This window comes from Monodon monoceros, unplaced genomic scaffold (genome assembly GCF_005190385.1).
Source record: "Monodon monoceros isolate NGI ecotype Baffin Bay Population unplaced genomic scaffold, NGI_Narwhal_1 Super_Scaffold_7, whole genome shotgun sequence".
In the NCBI taxonomy this organism is placed as follows: Eukaryota; Metazoa; Chordata; class Mammalia; order Artiodactyla; family Monodontidae; genus Monodon; species Monodon monoceros.
In genome coordinates, this window is record NW_021703784.1 from 52136041 (window position 1) to 52152790 (window position 16750).

Here is a 16750-nt window from a genome sequence, read left to right on the forward strand (position 1 = left end):
ATCTCTGCGCTGCACCCTGTCGAGTGGCTTCAGACGCCGGCCCTCAAGAAGGAAACACAGCCATTTCGGAATTCTCATCGCACCCATAGCTTGAAACCTCACTCCTTTTCAGACATTCAGCGCTTGTCTCCTGTCTCCACCACCAGGCTGACCTTTCTTACAGAATGGTTGTCAGCGGAGACAGAGCTTGCTGGGGAGGGGAGATTTGTTACTCAGCACTGGTTCAGCTGCAGCGAGACATCTCCCCATGAGCAGGGACTTCGAAACAAATGAGGTGAAAGGTCCCCCTCTCTTTACCGTGCTCCCTGGGCTGGGTGCCTACGAGCCCAGCTGGGTCACAAACCTTGCTTATTATCAGATTCATGAAATACATGAAAACAAACTCTTGGGTTCTGCCAGTCCTGTCATTGGCTAGCCTTTGCAAGTACAGGGAGATGTACATTTTGAAGGGCATGTTAAGAAGAGTAAATACTTACGGCAGCATCTGATGGTACTCAAGCCCGGCTTTGCCTAGAACTTGTGAGCTGAAATTTAAGAAGATCGCTTTGGTGCAGGCCCAATCCCGAAAAATGTTGTGTGTTCAGGAGAATGGGTGGGGGTGGGAGTTCACACCCATCTGTGACGTGGACTGAAAGGAAGAGGCTTTCTTTGTGAAGGCCCAGTTCCCCTGTGACCACGAGGGTAAACTAATCATTGTCCTTTTAATGGATACGTTAGCCTCAATTGATTTAACGTCCCCTTCTTGAAACAGAGCCCAGAGCATCAAGCCAATAAAAGTTCTCCACTTTTGCCATGTGCCCAGGCATCTTGGCATTAATTTCAGCTTCCCATCTTGGAGCTGAGCCCATTGCACCGGTAGATAAAGCACTGCCTTTCCCACCACTCTGCCCCTCTGGCACAGCCTTGGAGCACGCAGACTCCGTGCAGCCCATCTGTCCTCTTTCTACTGATGAGCTGGGGGCCTTAGCTTCAGGTCCTTGGCAGCCTGTGTTCCCTACCCTGCATAATGGTTCGGTCCACATCTCTAGCCTCCGTTTACCTTCCTGAAGATGAAAGCCACTTGTAACAGATCTTCCTTTAGGAAAGTTTTGAGGGAGAAGGAGGCCTTCTCGCTGAGCCACCTGTCCACATCGGTCGGAGGGAACTTCCCAGTGCCCCCTGCTTCCAGCACCAGCGGCACCATCATCATTAGTAACATTTACTGAGTGTCCGTTATGTGCTGGGCACTTTATGTATGTGACCTTACCCAGTCGTCAGACTAATCCAGTGAGGAAACAGAGATTCAGAGTTTCCATGAGTTTTCTGGGGTGACACAGCTTGTGAATGAAAGGCGACAGCATGATAAATACTTTACACGTGTTATCCTCTCATTAATGCAACGAGATGAGCATCGTCATCCCTGCTGAAAGGAGGAGGCTGAGGCTTATGGAGGCAGGGATGTCCCGAGTAAGAGCTGCCCCAGAAAGCAGGCCTTCTGACTCTCCTTTTCCTCCCCCACCCCTCCCTCCCTTCTCTTCCTTTCCTGCCCTACCCTTCACATCCGCTTCCTCCTCTCCCTTTCTCTCCTCCTCCTTCTCTGCATCCTCCTCTGCCTCTTGAACACCCAGAGTATGTGGGGCTGTGGCCACCTTCCCTCCACCAGTGATTCTGTGACCGTCACCTGCTGTGATCTGTCTCTCTAGGCTTTGCAGGAGGAAATCGCCATCTCTGGCTGCAAGATGAGGCTGAGCTACCTGAGCAGCCGTACCCCCGGCTACAAATCTGTCCTGAGGATCAGCCTCACCCACAGCACCATCCCCTTCAACCTCATGAAGGTCCACCTCATGGTGGCGGTTGAGGGCCGCCTCTTCAGGAAGTGGTTTGCTGCAGCCCCAGACTTGTCCTATTATTTCATCTGGGACAAGACAGACGTCTACAGCCAGAAGGTGTTTGGGCTCTCGGAAGCCTTCGGTAAGCCTCCCAGCCGCAGGCCTCAGTGCCGTCCTCAGAGAGACAGTAAGATTTGGGGGCACGGGGCTCTTTTTCCACCTCCCTTGTTTTTTCTTCCTCCCTTTCTCTTCTCAGAAATACCTGAGGTCTAGTTGGACCTTTCAGTAACCATCCATGACCTAAAAGAAAGTACTCAAAGACCTGCATGTGGAAAACTTGACAGTTAAAAAAGAGGGTTACAAAACCAAAAAGGCCCTTGAAGAGCACTGTGGTGTTATGTGATGGGCTGAAAGAGGCTGGTGCCACAGAGACAGAGCCATGTGGACATTGCCCCAACCCTGCCCCCACCCCCAGCCGTTGGGCCTGAACTTACCCATTAAAAATATGGGAGTCTGGGGCTTCCCTGTTGGCGCAGTGGTTGAGAGTCCGCCTGCCGATGCAGGGGACACGGGTTCGTGCCTCGGTCCAGGAAGATCCCACGTGCCGCGGAGCGGCTGGGCCCGTGAGCCATGGCCGCTGAGCCTGCGCGTCCGGAGCCTGTGCTCCGCAAGGGGGGGGCCCAAGGCGGGGGGGCCCCGAAACCCCAAAAAAAAAAAAAAAAAAAAGGGAGTCTGGAGCTTCTGGGTTTCTTCAGTCTTACTGAGGTGCAGGAGCTAAGATTCTTCCCTCATCAGAAAGGCTTTTTGGCCTCTTTACCTCCTTTCCAATCAGGGAGTCCCTTTGTTGATGTTATTGCTGTTTTTCTCTAAGATGAAGCAGAAGGTGACTACAGCCTCACCTGGAGTCCCAGCCCCACTCGGACCTTGGGCTTCCAGGGCTGGCTGTGCTCATCTCAGCTTCCGGGTGAGAGCAAGGCTCCACGAAGGGTTCAGAGCTGGATTGTTAGCAGTCCTAACCCCTGCAGGGCTAATCCTCCAAGCACTTAGAGTAACAGCCCAGGAAGTCCCTCTCAACTTGAAGCTCACTCCAGTTTCATTCCCTTTCTAGATTCGGCAAAGGCAGAGTGAGGAAGCAGATGAGAAGTAATGAAGAAAGAAAGAGAGAAGGAGGGAGGGAGGGAGGCAGGCAATAAGGGAGTGTCTGTTGAGCATCTGCTCTGGGTGATGTGCTCCCTCTACATTGGTATCTCGGTTAATCCTTACAACCACCCTGTGAGTCAGAAATTGTCCTCATATTCTGCATGAGGAAGCTGAGGACCAGAGAGGTGAGGTGACTTCCCAAGGCCACACAAGGAAGGAACTGAGCTGGATTTACCCAAGATCTACCCTGTAGTTTTGCATCCTGCCCTACCCCATAGGGTACACTGGGAGCAAAGATGCCATCCGTCACTGTTTACGATCCCTTCTGTAAACCAAACTACTTCTATGGTCTCTTCAAACTCAATGAAGTCTTACTACCTCTTTAGATGAAATAAGCACATTTAAGTGCCCACCAGCCAGTTAAGGTCTCTCTGCACAGAGACGTCAAGGGCTGAGGTTTGCTTTCCTGAGATGACAGGGGACCAGTAGGAGGCAGAGTGTCTGCTTAAGGGACTCAAGGTCATAGGGAAGAGGTCACAGGGACATCTTCCAATGCATTCGCTCCTGCCATAGCGGACCAGCAATCTCTCAGGGCACCTAAAGGAAACTTTAAGGGGCTGCCCAATTGTTAATTCCTGTCTTGATCATGTGATAGAGCATTGCCCAGTGGAAAATAGCATCTACACAGAAAGATACTTGGAAGAAACGGCATTCCTGTCTCTGCCAGTTCCTCTCCGTAGGGCAGTTACTGGGATTTTCACAAACCCAGCCTCAGGGAGCCTGCCATAGTTAGCCTGCCTCCCAGTGCCCCAGGAGGCCTGGATTTATGAAACAAAAGCAAAACCAGGGATTTTCAAGTTTTGAGCAACTTCTAGCTTTCCAAGTTCCCTAACTGAGCTCCTTTTCCATGTATTCATTATAAGTGATTTTTAATTTTTTTCTTTATTAAAGTATTACCATGTTCATTAATAAAAATGTGGTAAGTGGACCAAAAAATAGAAATAAAGTCAAACATATTTCTATAAAAAAATACAACTTCCTATTAACATTAAACTTTATTTTCTTTTTTCATGTATAGTTTTTTTTAACAGAGATTTAATACCGTATATAACCAGTCCTTTCAACTCAGCATTGCCCCGTAAGCACTTTTCCATGTCACCCTGTGATCTTCGTAACCGTAATTTCCAGTGGCTGCATAATATCCCTCAGGTGGATACACTTGGTTTGCTCAACGTCTCATCCCCTTTGGACCTTTAGATTACTTCCAACTTTCCACTATTATAAATAATGCTGCGGTGAAGGCTTTAGTGCCTAAAGTATTTTCCATACTAAAGATTATTTGCCTGGAATCGATTCACCTGGGTCCTTCAACTGGTTCCTTCATAAAGTATTTAGAACATTCGTTTAATGTTTCCTGATGATGTACGATTGCTCTCCAAAAACGGATGTTCAGGCTCAGCCTCCCAGTGTTAGTATTGCCCATAGGTCTGGTTGCCACTTAGGAATTTGACCCTTCTTCCTTTTCTACCAAAGACAAGCAGGGGCCTTGCATGCAGATCTAAAGCCAAAGAAGAGGCTTTGCTCACCGGTGCATTTTGTGCCTTTTGTCTTCTACAGTTTCTGTGGGTTATGAGTATGAATCCTGCCCAGATCTGATCCTGTGGGAAAAAAGAACAGCAGTGCTACAGGGCTATGAAATCGATGCTTCCAAGCTGGGAGGATGGAGCCTGGACAAACATCATGCCCTCAACATCCAAAGTGGTGAGTGGATTAGTACAATTTCAGGAACCAGGCCACGGTGTGACCCTTTTCTCATATGCTTTGTTCCCTGCGAGGCAAAAAACACACACTTCAAATTACAGAGTCTTATATGTGATCAGTCGGTCAGAAGCGTTAATACGGATAATTCCTTGGCTACCTTGTCACTGCTAGGCAGCGGGGATGCAGAAGTGAAGGGCTTCAAGGGTTTACACTGTGGGTGAGACAAACACTTCCCAGGCAGTTTCCACGCTGTGCCAGGGACAGTGCCGTCACAGAGGGGAGCCGGGGACACTCTGGGGGCTGTAGAAGAGGAACACCTGACTCAGCTTCTTGGTTCAGCAGGGTGTCTCTTGGGAGAGAATTTCTGAACTGAGCCTCAAAGGGTCTGTAGGATTAGCCCTGTATGTCAAGGAGGGAGAACTTTGTAGGCAGAGAGCACAGCATGTGCCAAAGCACTGAAGCTTGAAAGAAGAGTAATTGGAGAGAAGGTTCATTGTGGTTTGATCAAAGGGTGAAATGAAGGGAATAGCAAAAGCCAGAGCCGGGGGCTTGAGCAGCTGGAGCCCCAGGTAAGAAGATTAGAACTTTCAACTCCGTCCAGAGGCAGATCTCAAGCCTCTGAAAGGTTTAAAGCATGCAAGTGACACAGTCGGATCTGTAGTTTAGATAGCCCTCTCTGACTGTGTCCCAGGATGGGACAGGTAAACATGGTAATGATGTCAGATCTCTCCTGCCTAATCTGTAGATGCAAGAATGCTTATCAAAGGCACTGCTTTGATGTTTGGGGGGTGTGGGAATTGAAAAACTAATTCTAAAGTTTATAATAAAATAAAGATTTGTAAATAGATAAGGCAGTCTTTAAAGTAAGAACAGGGGCTTCCCTGGTGGCGCAGTGGTTGAGAGTCCACCTGCCGATGCAGAGGACACGGGTTTGTGCCCCGGTCCGGGAAGATCCCACATGCCGCGGAGCGGCTGGGCCCGTGAGCCATGGCCGCTGAGCCTGCGCGTCCGGAGCCTGCGCTCCGCAACGGGAGAGGCCACAACAGTGAGAGGCCTGCGTACCACAAAAAAAATTAATTAATTAATTAAATTAAATAAGAACAAAAAAAGAGGCACTTGCCAGATGTTAAGATATCTTAGGAAAACTGCAACACTTAAAACTGTGTGGTGCTGTCACAGGAACAGAGAAATAGATTCCATGGGATAGAACAAGGCATCCAGAAACTGACCTGTGAGTAGTAATCAGGACTACGTTTGGCCATGAGTGTCAGAAAAGCCAAAATAACAGAATTGCAAACAAGGTAAAAGTTTGTTTCTCACTCACCTGAAAGTCTGGAGGTAGGTGATCCGAGGCTGGTTTAGACCTCTGCAGGGTTGTTCTACTCAGGCCTCCATCCCCAAGGTCATGGTCCAAGGTGACTGCTTCAGCTCCAGCCTTCACATCTACTTTCCAGCCAGCAGGAGGGAGGAAAAGGACTGAGAGCAAGCCCCTTCCATTGTAGGGACACCTCCCAGCAGCTGCCCACACCACTTCCACACCTTTAACCAGTTACCTGCCAAGTGTAGCTGCAGAGGGAGCTGGGGATTGTAGTCAGTTCCAGACAGTCACACGTCCAGCTAACCAGCACAGTTCTATAACTACAGAAGGGCAGGGTGGATAGGGTACAAGTTCCTGCCACGCACCATGTGTACATGATATATGGTAGAGGTAGCATCACATGTCAACGGAGGATGGATAGGTGTTTTAGAAATTGGTATTGGGGGAAATGGGCTCAATGTGTGGAGGAAAAAATTCAGTTCACACTGTACACAAAATAAATTTAGAAGTTTGATTAAAGAGCTAAATTTGAAAGATCTTTAAAGTTAATAGAAGAAAATACAGGAGAATGTATTTATGATCTCAGAGAAGGATTCCCTAAAACCCTAAAAAAAAGCACGAACATTAGAATTGAAAAATGGTTGATTAGACTACATAAAAATGAAAGACATCTGTTCAATAAAGGGCAAAGCTAACAGAGGACAGCCTGGGAGAAGATTCTTGTGACCATAAAAACCAAAACTCACTCAAAGCTTCAGTATGGAAGGGGTGAGGCCAGAGGCAGAGAGTCCGATTAGGAGGCTGTAGCAACAGTACAGGAGTTAAAGGATGAGCTGGGCCTGAGAAGAGACAGTATGGATATGGGATGCAGCTTGCACTCCATTGAGGTCAATCCCTTCATTTTGCTGGTGGGGAGACTGAGGCCCAAGGGCAGTTAAAGCACTGAAGAGACCCATGCAAGATCTGGGATCAGCCCATTAGTATCAAAATCAGGTAAAAACCCCAGTCTCTTGACTCCACCTCAGCGAGAAGAGTCTGGAAGTTTCACTTGTGTATTTCTATGAACATTTACTGGTATCTACTCTGTGTCAGGTCTGTGCTAGGCCGTGGGAATACAGAAGGGAGAAGACATTGTCTCTGCACGTGAAATGGTCTCACTCCAAAGAGAGAAAACAGATAAGCGCAGTGAAGAATGCTGCGCCGTGATGGAGACGTAGACTAGGCACGCGAGGTGTGTTCAGTCTATTTGAGAGGCAGCGGGGCTGAATGCTTCAGAGCCTGGAAGCGCTCAGAAGCGCTTCTGCTGTCATCTGTGTGATGTCAGGTCTCCCCTGTTAATACAGGGAGCATAATGGCACCTGTCTTACACACTTGTCATGGGAATTCAATCAGCAAAGCAGCGTGGCCTGTCCAGGATGGCCTGGGTTTCGTTGTGGGGCGAGGCAGCCTTGGGAGATGAGTCTGGAAATGGTAGGCAGGGATCTGGCATGCCTTGCTTTTGCAAGGCGACCCTGTGGCCGGCCACAGGGGAGAGCCGTCTCCTGCTCCATCAGTGATTCTGTTCTTCTGTCCTTGTCCCAGGCATCTTGCACAAAGGGAACGGGGAGAACCAGTTTGTGTCCCAGCAGCCTCCTGTCATCGGGAGCATCATGGGTAACGGGCGCCGGAGAAGCATCTCCTGCCCCAGCTGCAACGGCCTTGCCGACGGCAACAAGCTCCTGGCCCCCGTGGCCCTCACGTGCGGCTCCGACGGGAGCCTCTATGTGGGAGATTTCAACTACATCCGAAGGATCTTCCCCTCCGGGAACGTCACCAACATCCTGGAGTTGAGGTATGTAAGGTGAGGCCTTCCTCACAGTTCCTAATATGTCCCTTTGCAATCCTGTGGGTCCACCTGGCGTGACCCACCAACCCGAGAAGGGGGCAGGACAGAGCCTCATCTGTCACTCCCCAGAGGCCAAACTGTGAGCTGGGGGCTCTGGGGAAGCAGGCGCTGCTTTGCACGGGGCACTGCAATGAAGACAGACTGCCCTTGGGACAGGGAGATATCTGGGCATCCAGAAGCTGTAGAAGGCTGCCGGCAACCGAGAAGCCCTTGGAAGCCCTTGAATCTTTCTTCTGTTTCCTGGCACCAAACTGATCGGAATTCGTCACATGAGTCTTTTTATAAGGACAGGGGATGGTGTCACGGACTAGGCCCTGGTGCCAGTGTTACGAAGCCTGGCCCTGTTACTTAACACGCGTTGGAGTTAGGAGAAGTTCCCTGCAGCTGCCCCACACTGAGATAAGGCCCACGGGCTGCTCCTAAGACGCAGAGGTGCAGCAGAGCCAGCTGTCAGCCTCTGCTTGTCCCCATTCTGACCATGAGGGATGGAGCACAGCCACATTCACAGCTCGGGGAAGGGCCTCATATGTTGGATGTCTCTGTACCTCCTTAAACCAGATCTTTTCGGAACCAGACCAGTCACAGGGTGGGTTCCAAGGTTATAGAGAAGCTGTGGTTAGAGATGGGGGAGCCCGACTCTCCCTTTCAGGAGAAATTGTACCAAGTTCCTCACAACTGTTTAGGGATTGGGATCTGCCCATTTCCTGGGCTGGGGTCCATGTGAGCAGGACGGGCCCTTGAGCTGGAAAGCGGCCAGGGGAAAAGGAAACTCTCTTTTTGCGAGGCCTCTTCTATTTGCCTAGTATAACAGTTCTGCAAGATATGTATTACTATTGCCCTGACAAATAAGATAAAGGAGACTCAGGGAATTTAAGGAATCTGCCCAAGGTCCAGCTTGGCAGGCCCAACCCAGAAGGCCATCACGCAGTCTGCCTCGCCCGAGAATTGTCACATGGCCCGGTGAGGACCACCGTGGCTGAATGCCATGCTTAGTTGTTCCCGGGAGGTAAGTGCCCGCTGAGAGTCTCACCTTGCAGCACACGCGAGAGAGGAGGGGAAGGCTCGCTGGCTGACCGCAGCTGTCACGGCCCTCAAGATGAGGGTGCTGGTACTCACCGACCCACACAGACACAAAGGAAGGAGAAGGTCTTTGGCCACGAGAAAATCAGAAGCTCCCATTCTGTACACTCACGGGAAATCAGGTGTCAGGCGGAATGAGCAGCAGCCGCTGATGGGACCTTATCTGCCTTTTCTTCTCTCTTTTATGAGTTTGACCAGTGTAGACATCTGCCAGAGAAGAGGGAACTCTTGAGTGTATTTGCTTTAGTCAGCTGCTCACAGTATCTCCCTCTTTCCTGTGCCATGATGGAAAGAGCCATGGGCTACGGCGTCAGCCCACCTTGGCAGAGAAACTAGGACTGGACCACTTACCCTCTCTGGGCCTCCATTTTCACATCTTTTAAATAAGCGACCCCCATTTTCCCTGCCTCCCTGCCACAGCTGTGGGGAGATCGTGAAAGACGGTAAGGAAGGGAGGAGTAATTTAAATTTGGAAAGAAAAGCAAATTTGTCGACATACTATCATCTTGGTATATTTTCCCCGGTCTTTTTTCCCAGGCCTGTTTCTCTGTGTCGCCCTCTCCCTTCTAATTGGAGTGTATCTCCAATTCTGTATCCTGTTCCGAGGAGAACTGTGGTGAGCTACGTAGCTCTCCATTGGGCAGTGTCCACACAGAGATGCAGCTTTTTTTTTTTTTTTTTTTTTTTTGTCGTACTGCTGTGGCCTCTCCCGCCGCGGAGCACAGGCTCCGGAGGCGCAGGCTCAGCGGCCATGGCTCACGGGCCCAGCCGCTCCGCGGCATGTGGGATCTTCCTGGACCGGGGCACGAACCCGTGTCCCTTGCATCGGCAGGCGGACTCTCAAGCACTGCGCCACCAGGGAAGCCCAGAGATGCAGCTTTGAGTGTGTGTATCTCTGGGAGTGCTTCTCTGTACAGGGGAGGGGATCGACTATTCCGGCCTCTGTCTTACCCTGGTGAAAGCAGCTTGGGTCAACCTCATCCTCTTCCCGTAAGTCAGCAGTGTTGACGCAGGTGAAACCATGCCTCTTCTGTGATACGTAGCTGCTTATAAGTGAGCTCACTGACAAGTAATAGCCAATATGAAATATATCAGTGTCGGAGCTGCTAAGTCTTTATTTATTATAGTATTGTACAGGGCCATTGCTGTCAAGTTTTCAGGCTGCTAATAATGCTTCTAACCCTGCTGCTAACACTTCATTCTTTCTTCTATTCCCTGCTCTCCTGTCTTCTGTCAGAAATAAAGATTTCAGACATAGGTAAGCCAACCGGTGGAGAATTTCCTGTCTCTCCCCTGCCTTGTTGCATGCTGTATGGTAAGCCGCACCTGTCAATTTCAGATCGCTCAATGGCAAACGAATCCTGTGTGATTGGATCGGATTGGGGGTAAATCAGCTACAATGAGAGAAAGTCATCAATAATGGTGGGGGTGGGTTGGGAGAGCCTGAACTCCTTTCATCTCTACCAAAGTGCAGCACTTACTCTGGTCGTTTGTGGACATGACAGACTGAGTAATAGGGGGAAATTTTAACCTTGGCATAGTAATTTGAACACCCCGGTCTGCTTATCCTCAGAATGAATGATGACATTATCCTAACTGTGTTGAGTGACTTGGAGGGTCACAGTGGGAAGTCCTGAGAATGTCTCATTCAGGCAAAGATCCTGGAAGACAGGCTTCAGATTTGTATTTCTGTGGGTATTCCAGGTGCCTTGGCTTTGGAGGCTGGGTTGCTAGGGGACCTCTCCAGAAGGTCTGCCAGCAAGGAGAGAATGGGGGAATTTCCAGACCATACAGACCACCCAAAGGGAGCAACCCCCAAACAGGAACTTTGTCACAGAGTAGATTTGTCGTGTAGGCTCACAGTGACCCTGCGGCAAGCAGAAGTGGTCCTCGTCAGACACACCGGGAGGAATGTCTGCCTGTCAGCATCCCCTGTCATTGTGGCGCTCGTCTGGCTCCTGGGTAATGGTCACCTCAGAGTCCCCAAGCCTCACACACAGCTGGGTGACTTGAAAGTAGCCATGGCAGATGGGGATGTGGCTCGCACTGCTACCTAGGTGACTCTCAGTTATTCACGTGTGGCTCAGATCAGAGTGGCACATGGGGTGGTGCTTACTTGGAATAAGGGTGGTAGAAAGAGTCAGGCAGACCCAGAAATCCAATAATGTTTACGTCCATGTCTATATAGTTATTAATGTAATTAATAACTATATAGATATAATTAGATATAGTATTAATGTAACAATCATATATAGTCTTTTAAGATAATAATAATAATATGTAGAGAGCATTTAATGTGTAGCAGAGAGGGGGTTAAGTGTTTTACATGGATTATAGCAGTTCACCCCCAAACCACCCTGTGAAGTAGGTATTCATGATACACCCAATTTACAGATGAGAGAACTGAAGCTCCCCAAGTGTGTGACCTTGAAAAACTTATTTCATCTGTCTGATCATTAGTTTCTAATTTGAGGATAATAACATGTCCCTTGGAGAGAGGAGCACTAATGATTTATTATTACTATTATTACTATTATTATCATCATAAAACAATTATATGATGATATTTATGTCTCCATTTTCCCCCAAAAAGGAATTCAGTCCTCTTACAACCAAAGGCACATGTATTAAAGTAAATTAAGTAGAGTTTGGGAATAAGAGAAAAAAGGAGGAAACGCATATATGTGATTACTCATCAAATAAGACCCTGAGCTTCCTGGAAGCCAGATTAAACAGGGAAACATAATTGTTTTCATGGTTTACATCATCAGAAGTGGGAAAATATGCCCACTTCTAAGCAGAGGAATATTTTTTCCTGACACTGAAATAGAAAAGAGATTTCCAAAGATCTCTGTATGGATGATACTGAACTATGAATTGATATGTGCCCTCAAGTTCAGTTTTATAGAAAGCACAGCACATTTCATATGAAAATCTTGGATGAAAACCTAGCATTTATCATTAAAACCTCCAGTCAGTGGTGGTAACCCCCTGGGACACAGCCGGGGTACAGGGGGACCTAGCCGGGAAGATTTAGGAGCCAGGGCCCTTGTCCAGCTTTGCTGTGTATTCCTGCGGCCTTGGGCTGCTCACTTAGCTTTTCTGGTTTCCAATTGCATCACCTATAAATTGGGAGAGTTGTGGTTTGGGTACCTTTTGTTTCTGACTTTTAGCAGTCTTTTGATGTATCCATGGTATGATTTCAGGGCTGGATTCCTGCCCTCTCTCAATTCATTGTTTTCTCACGTGCTAAAACCTATTTAGAAAGTGAACCGAAGCGGAAGGGAAAAACTGAATTTTTTTCTGCCTTCCAGTTTTCTAAAGACAATCAGGAGGGAGAAGACCAGGGCTCCGGCTCTGATTTTAACTGGTACCTGGATATTGGTAAATCCCTTCCTCTCTCAGAGCCTTAGTGTTCCCATCAGTAAATGCCAGAAGTAGATTGAAGAAATTCTAAAATTTTGTCCTCTTCGTCCATTAGCATTTACTGTTTCAGCTGCTTCCAGGGATAGCATTTGGCTCCAGGCTGGTGCCCTTAGCCTGTGGGTGTGTGTCTCTTTCTTTGACCTTTACAACCTCAATTCAGCCTACCATACTGGACATGCTCAGCACAGAGACCCCCACCCTGGTCCTTTGGGCATCTTCCTCCCTGCGTCCCTTCAGGGAACAAGGATCCTCTCCTCTTCCCAGATCTCTCCCCTAGCGTCACGGAGGAATGTCTGAAGCCTGTTGTTCAGAAGTACATTTGAACTCAGTTCTCCGTCAAACCCAGCTACACAGATTATGTTAACTCTGAGAGAGACCTTAATTGCCTCGAAAAATAGGTTAGACAGACAGTATTAAGTATGACATACTTGTCTTTTCCATTGTGCAGTAACATAAATGTTCTGGAGGTTTCGTAAGGTGACCAGCTGCCCTTAATTGGGCATTTTTATTTTTTAATAGAACAGGCACTATGCTCAGAGATTTGCATTCTTTATAGAATTTTGTCCTCAAGTAGCCCTTTGAAATAGATGTGATTATCCCCATTTCTGAGATGAAAAAACTGAGGCTCAGAGTAATGAAGTAATTTGCCCAAGGTCGCCTACCAAGTGGGTTGTGGAGCTGGTATTTGAAAACCATGTCTGTGTGGTTCCAGTGCTCAAGCTCTTCCCACTTGTTCCGAGAACCAGTGAATCAAGTTCTGCCAGGGCTGCTACATGATGTGGGCAAAGGACGCTGCTTTGCACAAGCGGATCTTATCCTGAGACAGAGGGAGAATGCTCACTCACAAGCAGGGAATAGATTGCCTTTCGTCCCAAGAGACTTCTGGGCTCACAGCTCCTACTAGGAAATTCCCTACATTGTCCAGAAAGAGGGCAGAGTGAGGCTTCACTGTAGCTCAGTAACTTCAGGATTGCTACCTTATAGCCTCTAAGGTTTTCGTAACTTCCAGAGATACCAGGCTTATGTTTAAGGAAGTAGAAAAGAATGACCATACTCTATGCCCAGCCCTCCTCAGGATACTGGGGATCAGAATCGGATCAGACGCGGTCCCTGTCCACAGAACCAGGCGTGGGGTCTCAGGGGTAGGCCATCTCCCGTCTCGTGCATTTATGGCTTGCTGAGTATTCTAAGTAATGCCCTGCTCCTCCAAGTACAGATAAGCAGCATTGGCATCCTCTGAGAACTTGTTAGAAATGCAGGCTCTCAGGCCACACCCAGAACTGCTGGACTGAAATCTTCATTTTAGCATGATTTGTGGGTACATTAAAGTTTGAAAAGCTCTGCTCCTAAAGCCATGGTTTCCAAATCTAGCTGTGCCTCAGAATCACTGGAGTGATGTTAAAGGGACAGATGCCTAGGCCCTTCGGATGTGATGGGTGAGGCTTTTTTAAAAAAGCTTTCCAGGTGAACCTGATGTGTAGTCATATTCAGAACCATCACCCTAAGACCCTTAGCAGTGGATGTTTCCTGTCTATAATCCCAGACAGGTGGACCATCCTTCACTCACTGATTCATAAATTCAGCAGGTCTTTCTGGAACACTAACTCTGCACCAGCCCGGTGCTAAGCACCAGGGACTGGAAGCCAGGCCCTGCCCTTGAGGAGTCCAAGATGTCCTTGAGGAGACAGACAGCTAAGCAGAAAAGGGTCTTAAGGTGCTAGAAGTATTAAAAGTATAATCTGCTGAGGGTCTCGTGGGACCACAACAAATGAAAGAAGGAAAAGCAGGGTCCCAGGAATCCAGGAATGGTAGGTATTCCAGATGAGGTGATGCTGGAGCTAAATCCCAAGAGATGAGCAGGTGCTCTGGAGAGAAAGGCAGTGGATCTTTCTAGGCCCTGAGAAGCAGTGTGGGGAAGTAGAAAGAACACAGACTTCAATGTCCAGCAGATCAGAGATGGAAATCCATCATGCCACTTAACAGTTTCTGGCATTGCTCGAGTCACTTCACCTCTCTCATCTCATTTCTGAAAGTTTTTTTAAAATAAATAAAAAGTACCTGCCGTCTGTGGTAGTTGTGGCGAAAATGAGATTGTGTATATAAAATGCTAGCACAGTGTCTGGGACAAATTGGCGCAGATGCTTCCGTACCAGCAGCGGGCAGCTCTGGTCGCGCTGCTCCCGGGAGAGGTCCAGGCACTGCTCCCGGTGCGGGTGGCCTGAGGAAGAAGTGAGCTGAAGATTATCCAAGATCTCTGCCAACTGGAAAGGGCTGTTGAGCTGGCTAATTTCATTCGATCCTAATGACAATCCTGTGAGCCAAGCAGAGCAGAGATGCCGTCATTCGACCCTGAGGGACCTAGCGCTTGGACGATTTAGGTGACTTGCCCAAGGGAGAACCCACATCCTCTCAGTTCAAAGCTAGTGCTTCCTCCCCTGCACTTAACTGACCCCCCCCAACCGCAAATTTGTCCTTGAGCACAAAAGAGGGGGCCACAGGACAATCCTGACAATGCCACCCTCTTCTGGAATTCACGGACCTGAGAAACGTCACCTAAGTGGCACTTCCCCAGGGCAGTGCAGAAAGACATCAGCTGAAACCTCGGGTGGGGGCTAATCTAAGTGGACAGGGCCCCCCACCAGCCTCCCTCAAGGACCTATTTTCCGCCAAGGTGGATAGCAACCATTTATCATGAGTGTGATACGCGAAGAAATGAAGTAATCACCCCTCCTCCAGCTGTCATCAGGAAGCAGAAAGATCAAGGCTGCCCCAGCATTGCAGAGTAGGATCTAAGGTCACTGCATTTTATTTAGCCAGAATCAGTGCCATCTGGGAAGATTAAATCTGTGTTGCATTATAGGGCTAGTCACAGGGGACATTTCAAGATAAACAGGGCCTCTCTCCTGTTACCACCACCCCCAAAGGAGAAGTAAAAAAAAAAAAGCTAAGTAATTTGATTGAAAATACTGTTTAAATAAACTAAAAATGGAGAGTCCGTCCACTTAATGGCTGCTGTGGGCTAGAAGGCACCAAGCTGAACATTGGAGATACAGAAAAGAATAAAACCCGTCTCTTCCCACCAAGTATTGACAGGATTCGGGAGACAGACACATAAATAAATAGCCACAGCATTATGTTAAGTGTCCCGTAACCCAGATGTGAACAGATATGAATTCTCAGGGAAGAGAAGTCAGGGAAGGTTTCCCAGCTACACAGATTATGTAAGAGGTACCATTTGAGCTGACAGCTGAAGAATGAGTAGCAGTTCAGCAGGCTAAGAAAGGGGGGGGCATGGGGTATTCCCCAGAACAGGAAGAGCAGGGGCAAAGGGGCGTGATGGCGCATTTGAGGGACGAGTTGTCAGAATGTCTGAGCACAGGGGGTCTGTGAGGAAATGGCAGGAAAGAGGCTGGGAGGACAGAGCAGCCGCCGAGCATGAGGGGCCTTGTGTGCTGCCAGGCTGAGGAGTCTGAATGAGCCTGTAAGACATGGAGGGTCCTGGAAGGGAAAGCATTGAGGTGACGTGTTGGGTTTGGGGTTAGATCAGGGAGGAATGGCTAGGGGAGGACCCGGGCTGCAGGCAGAGACCTGCCCTTCGTTGAGGAGGTCATGAGACAGGAGGGTCAGGACTAGAGAGGCAGGACAGCTGGAGGAGAGCATGGCATCTTCGTCGTATTCAGGGAGAGGAAACAGGAAGGAAAGCCTCGAGTCTGGAGGCCTGGCCAGTCCCCAAGACACCGCCCAAAGCAAGGGATGGGTGTGATGAGGAACAGTCAGACCAAGACCCTCAGAGAACCTGGCACTGACTATCACAGTGCCTCAGGCTCCATATGTCATTCAAAACCCACTAATCTGTAAAATAAAATTTTGTTTTTCAAAAGGACCCAAAACTTGCATGCCTGATGAGATGCAAAATAGCTTCTTTCTAGTCTCTTCTGGTCGTCTTACTTGTACCTTGCAGGGGTATAGAGTGCCCCTGCTTTGCTGGGGCTCTAGACACTGCTCAGTCTGTGCCCTGGATCCCCTAGCATGGTGTGTGTCCCACCGTCCGGTGAAAATGGCCAGTGCCAGGCCGTCCAGGCTGAACAGAAGGAGATTCCTTATTCCTTTGAATCGGAAGATTTTCCAGAGACTTGGAATCCCAGAGACTAGCAATATTTGGATGCAGTCTGAAGCCCTGGGAATGATCAGGCCACGTGCAGGAACCGATCGTTAGCTTCCCAGGAGTTATGAGTCTGACTCCAGTACGGCCTAGACTTGGAAGAAATTGTAAATCATACCTTGTGATAGGAAAATGCAGCCTTCATAAGAGATACCTACTCTGTAGTCCTC

At 48.7% G+C, this 16750-nt stretch overlaps 1 protein-coding gene across 1 annotated transcript in view; it reads left to right on the forward strand.

The window, feature by feature from the left end:
• The window catches only part of TENM4 (teneurin transmembrane protein 4), a 740944-nt gene that overhangs the window by 668644 nt on the left and 55550 nt on the right, over positions 1-16750 (forward strand). The window contains exons 22-24 of the mRNA XM_029207627.1: positions 1683-1950; positions 4566-4709; positions 7609-7858. Of these exons, the coding sequence (XP_029063460.1) occupies positions 1683-1950; positions 4566-4709; positions 7609-7858 (662 nt within the window). The remainder of the gene's footprint in view (positions 1-1682; positions 1951-4565; positions 4710-7608; positions 7859-16750) is intronic.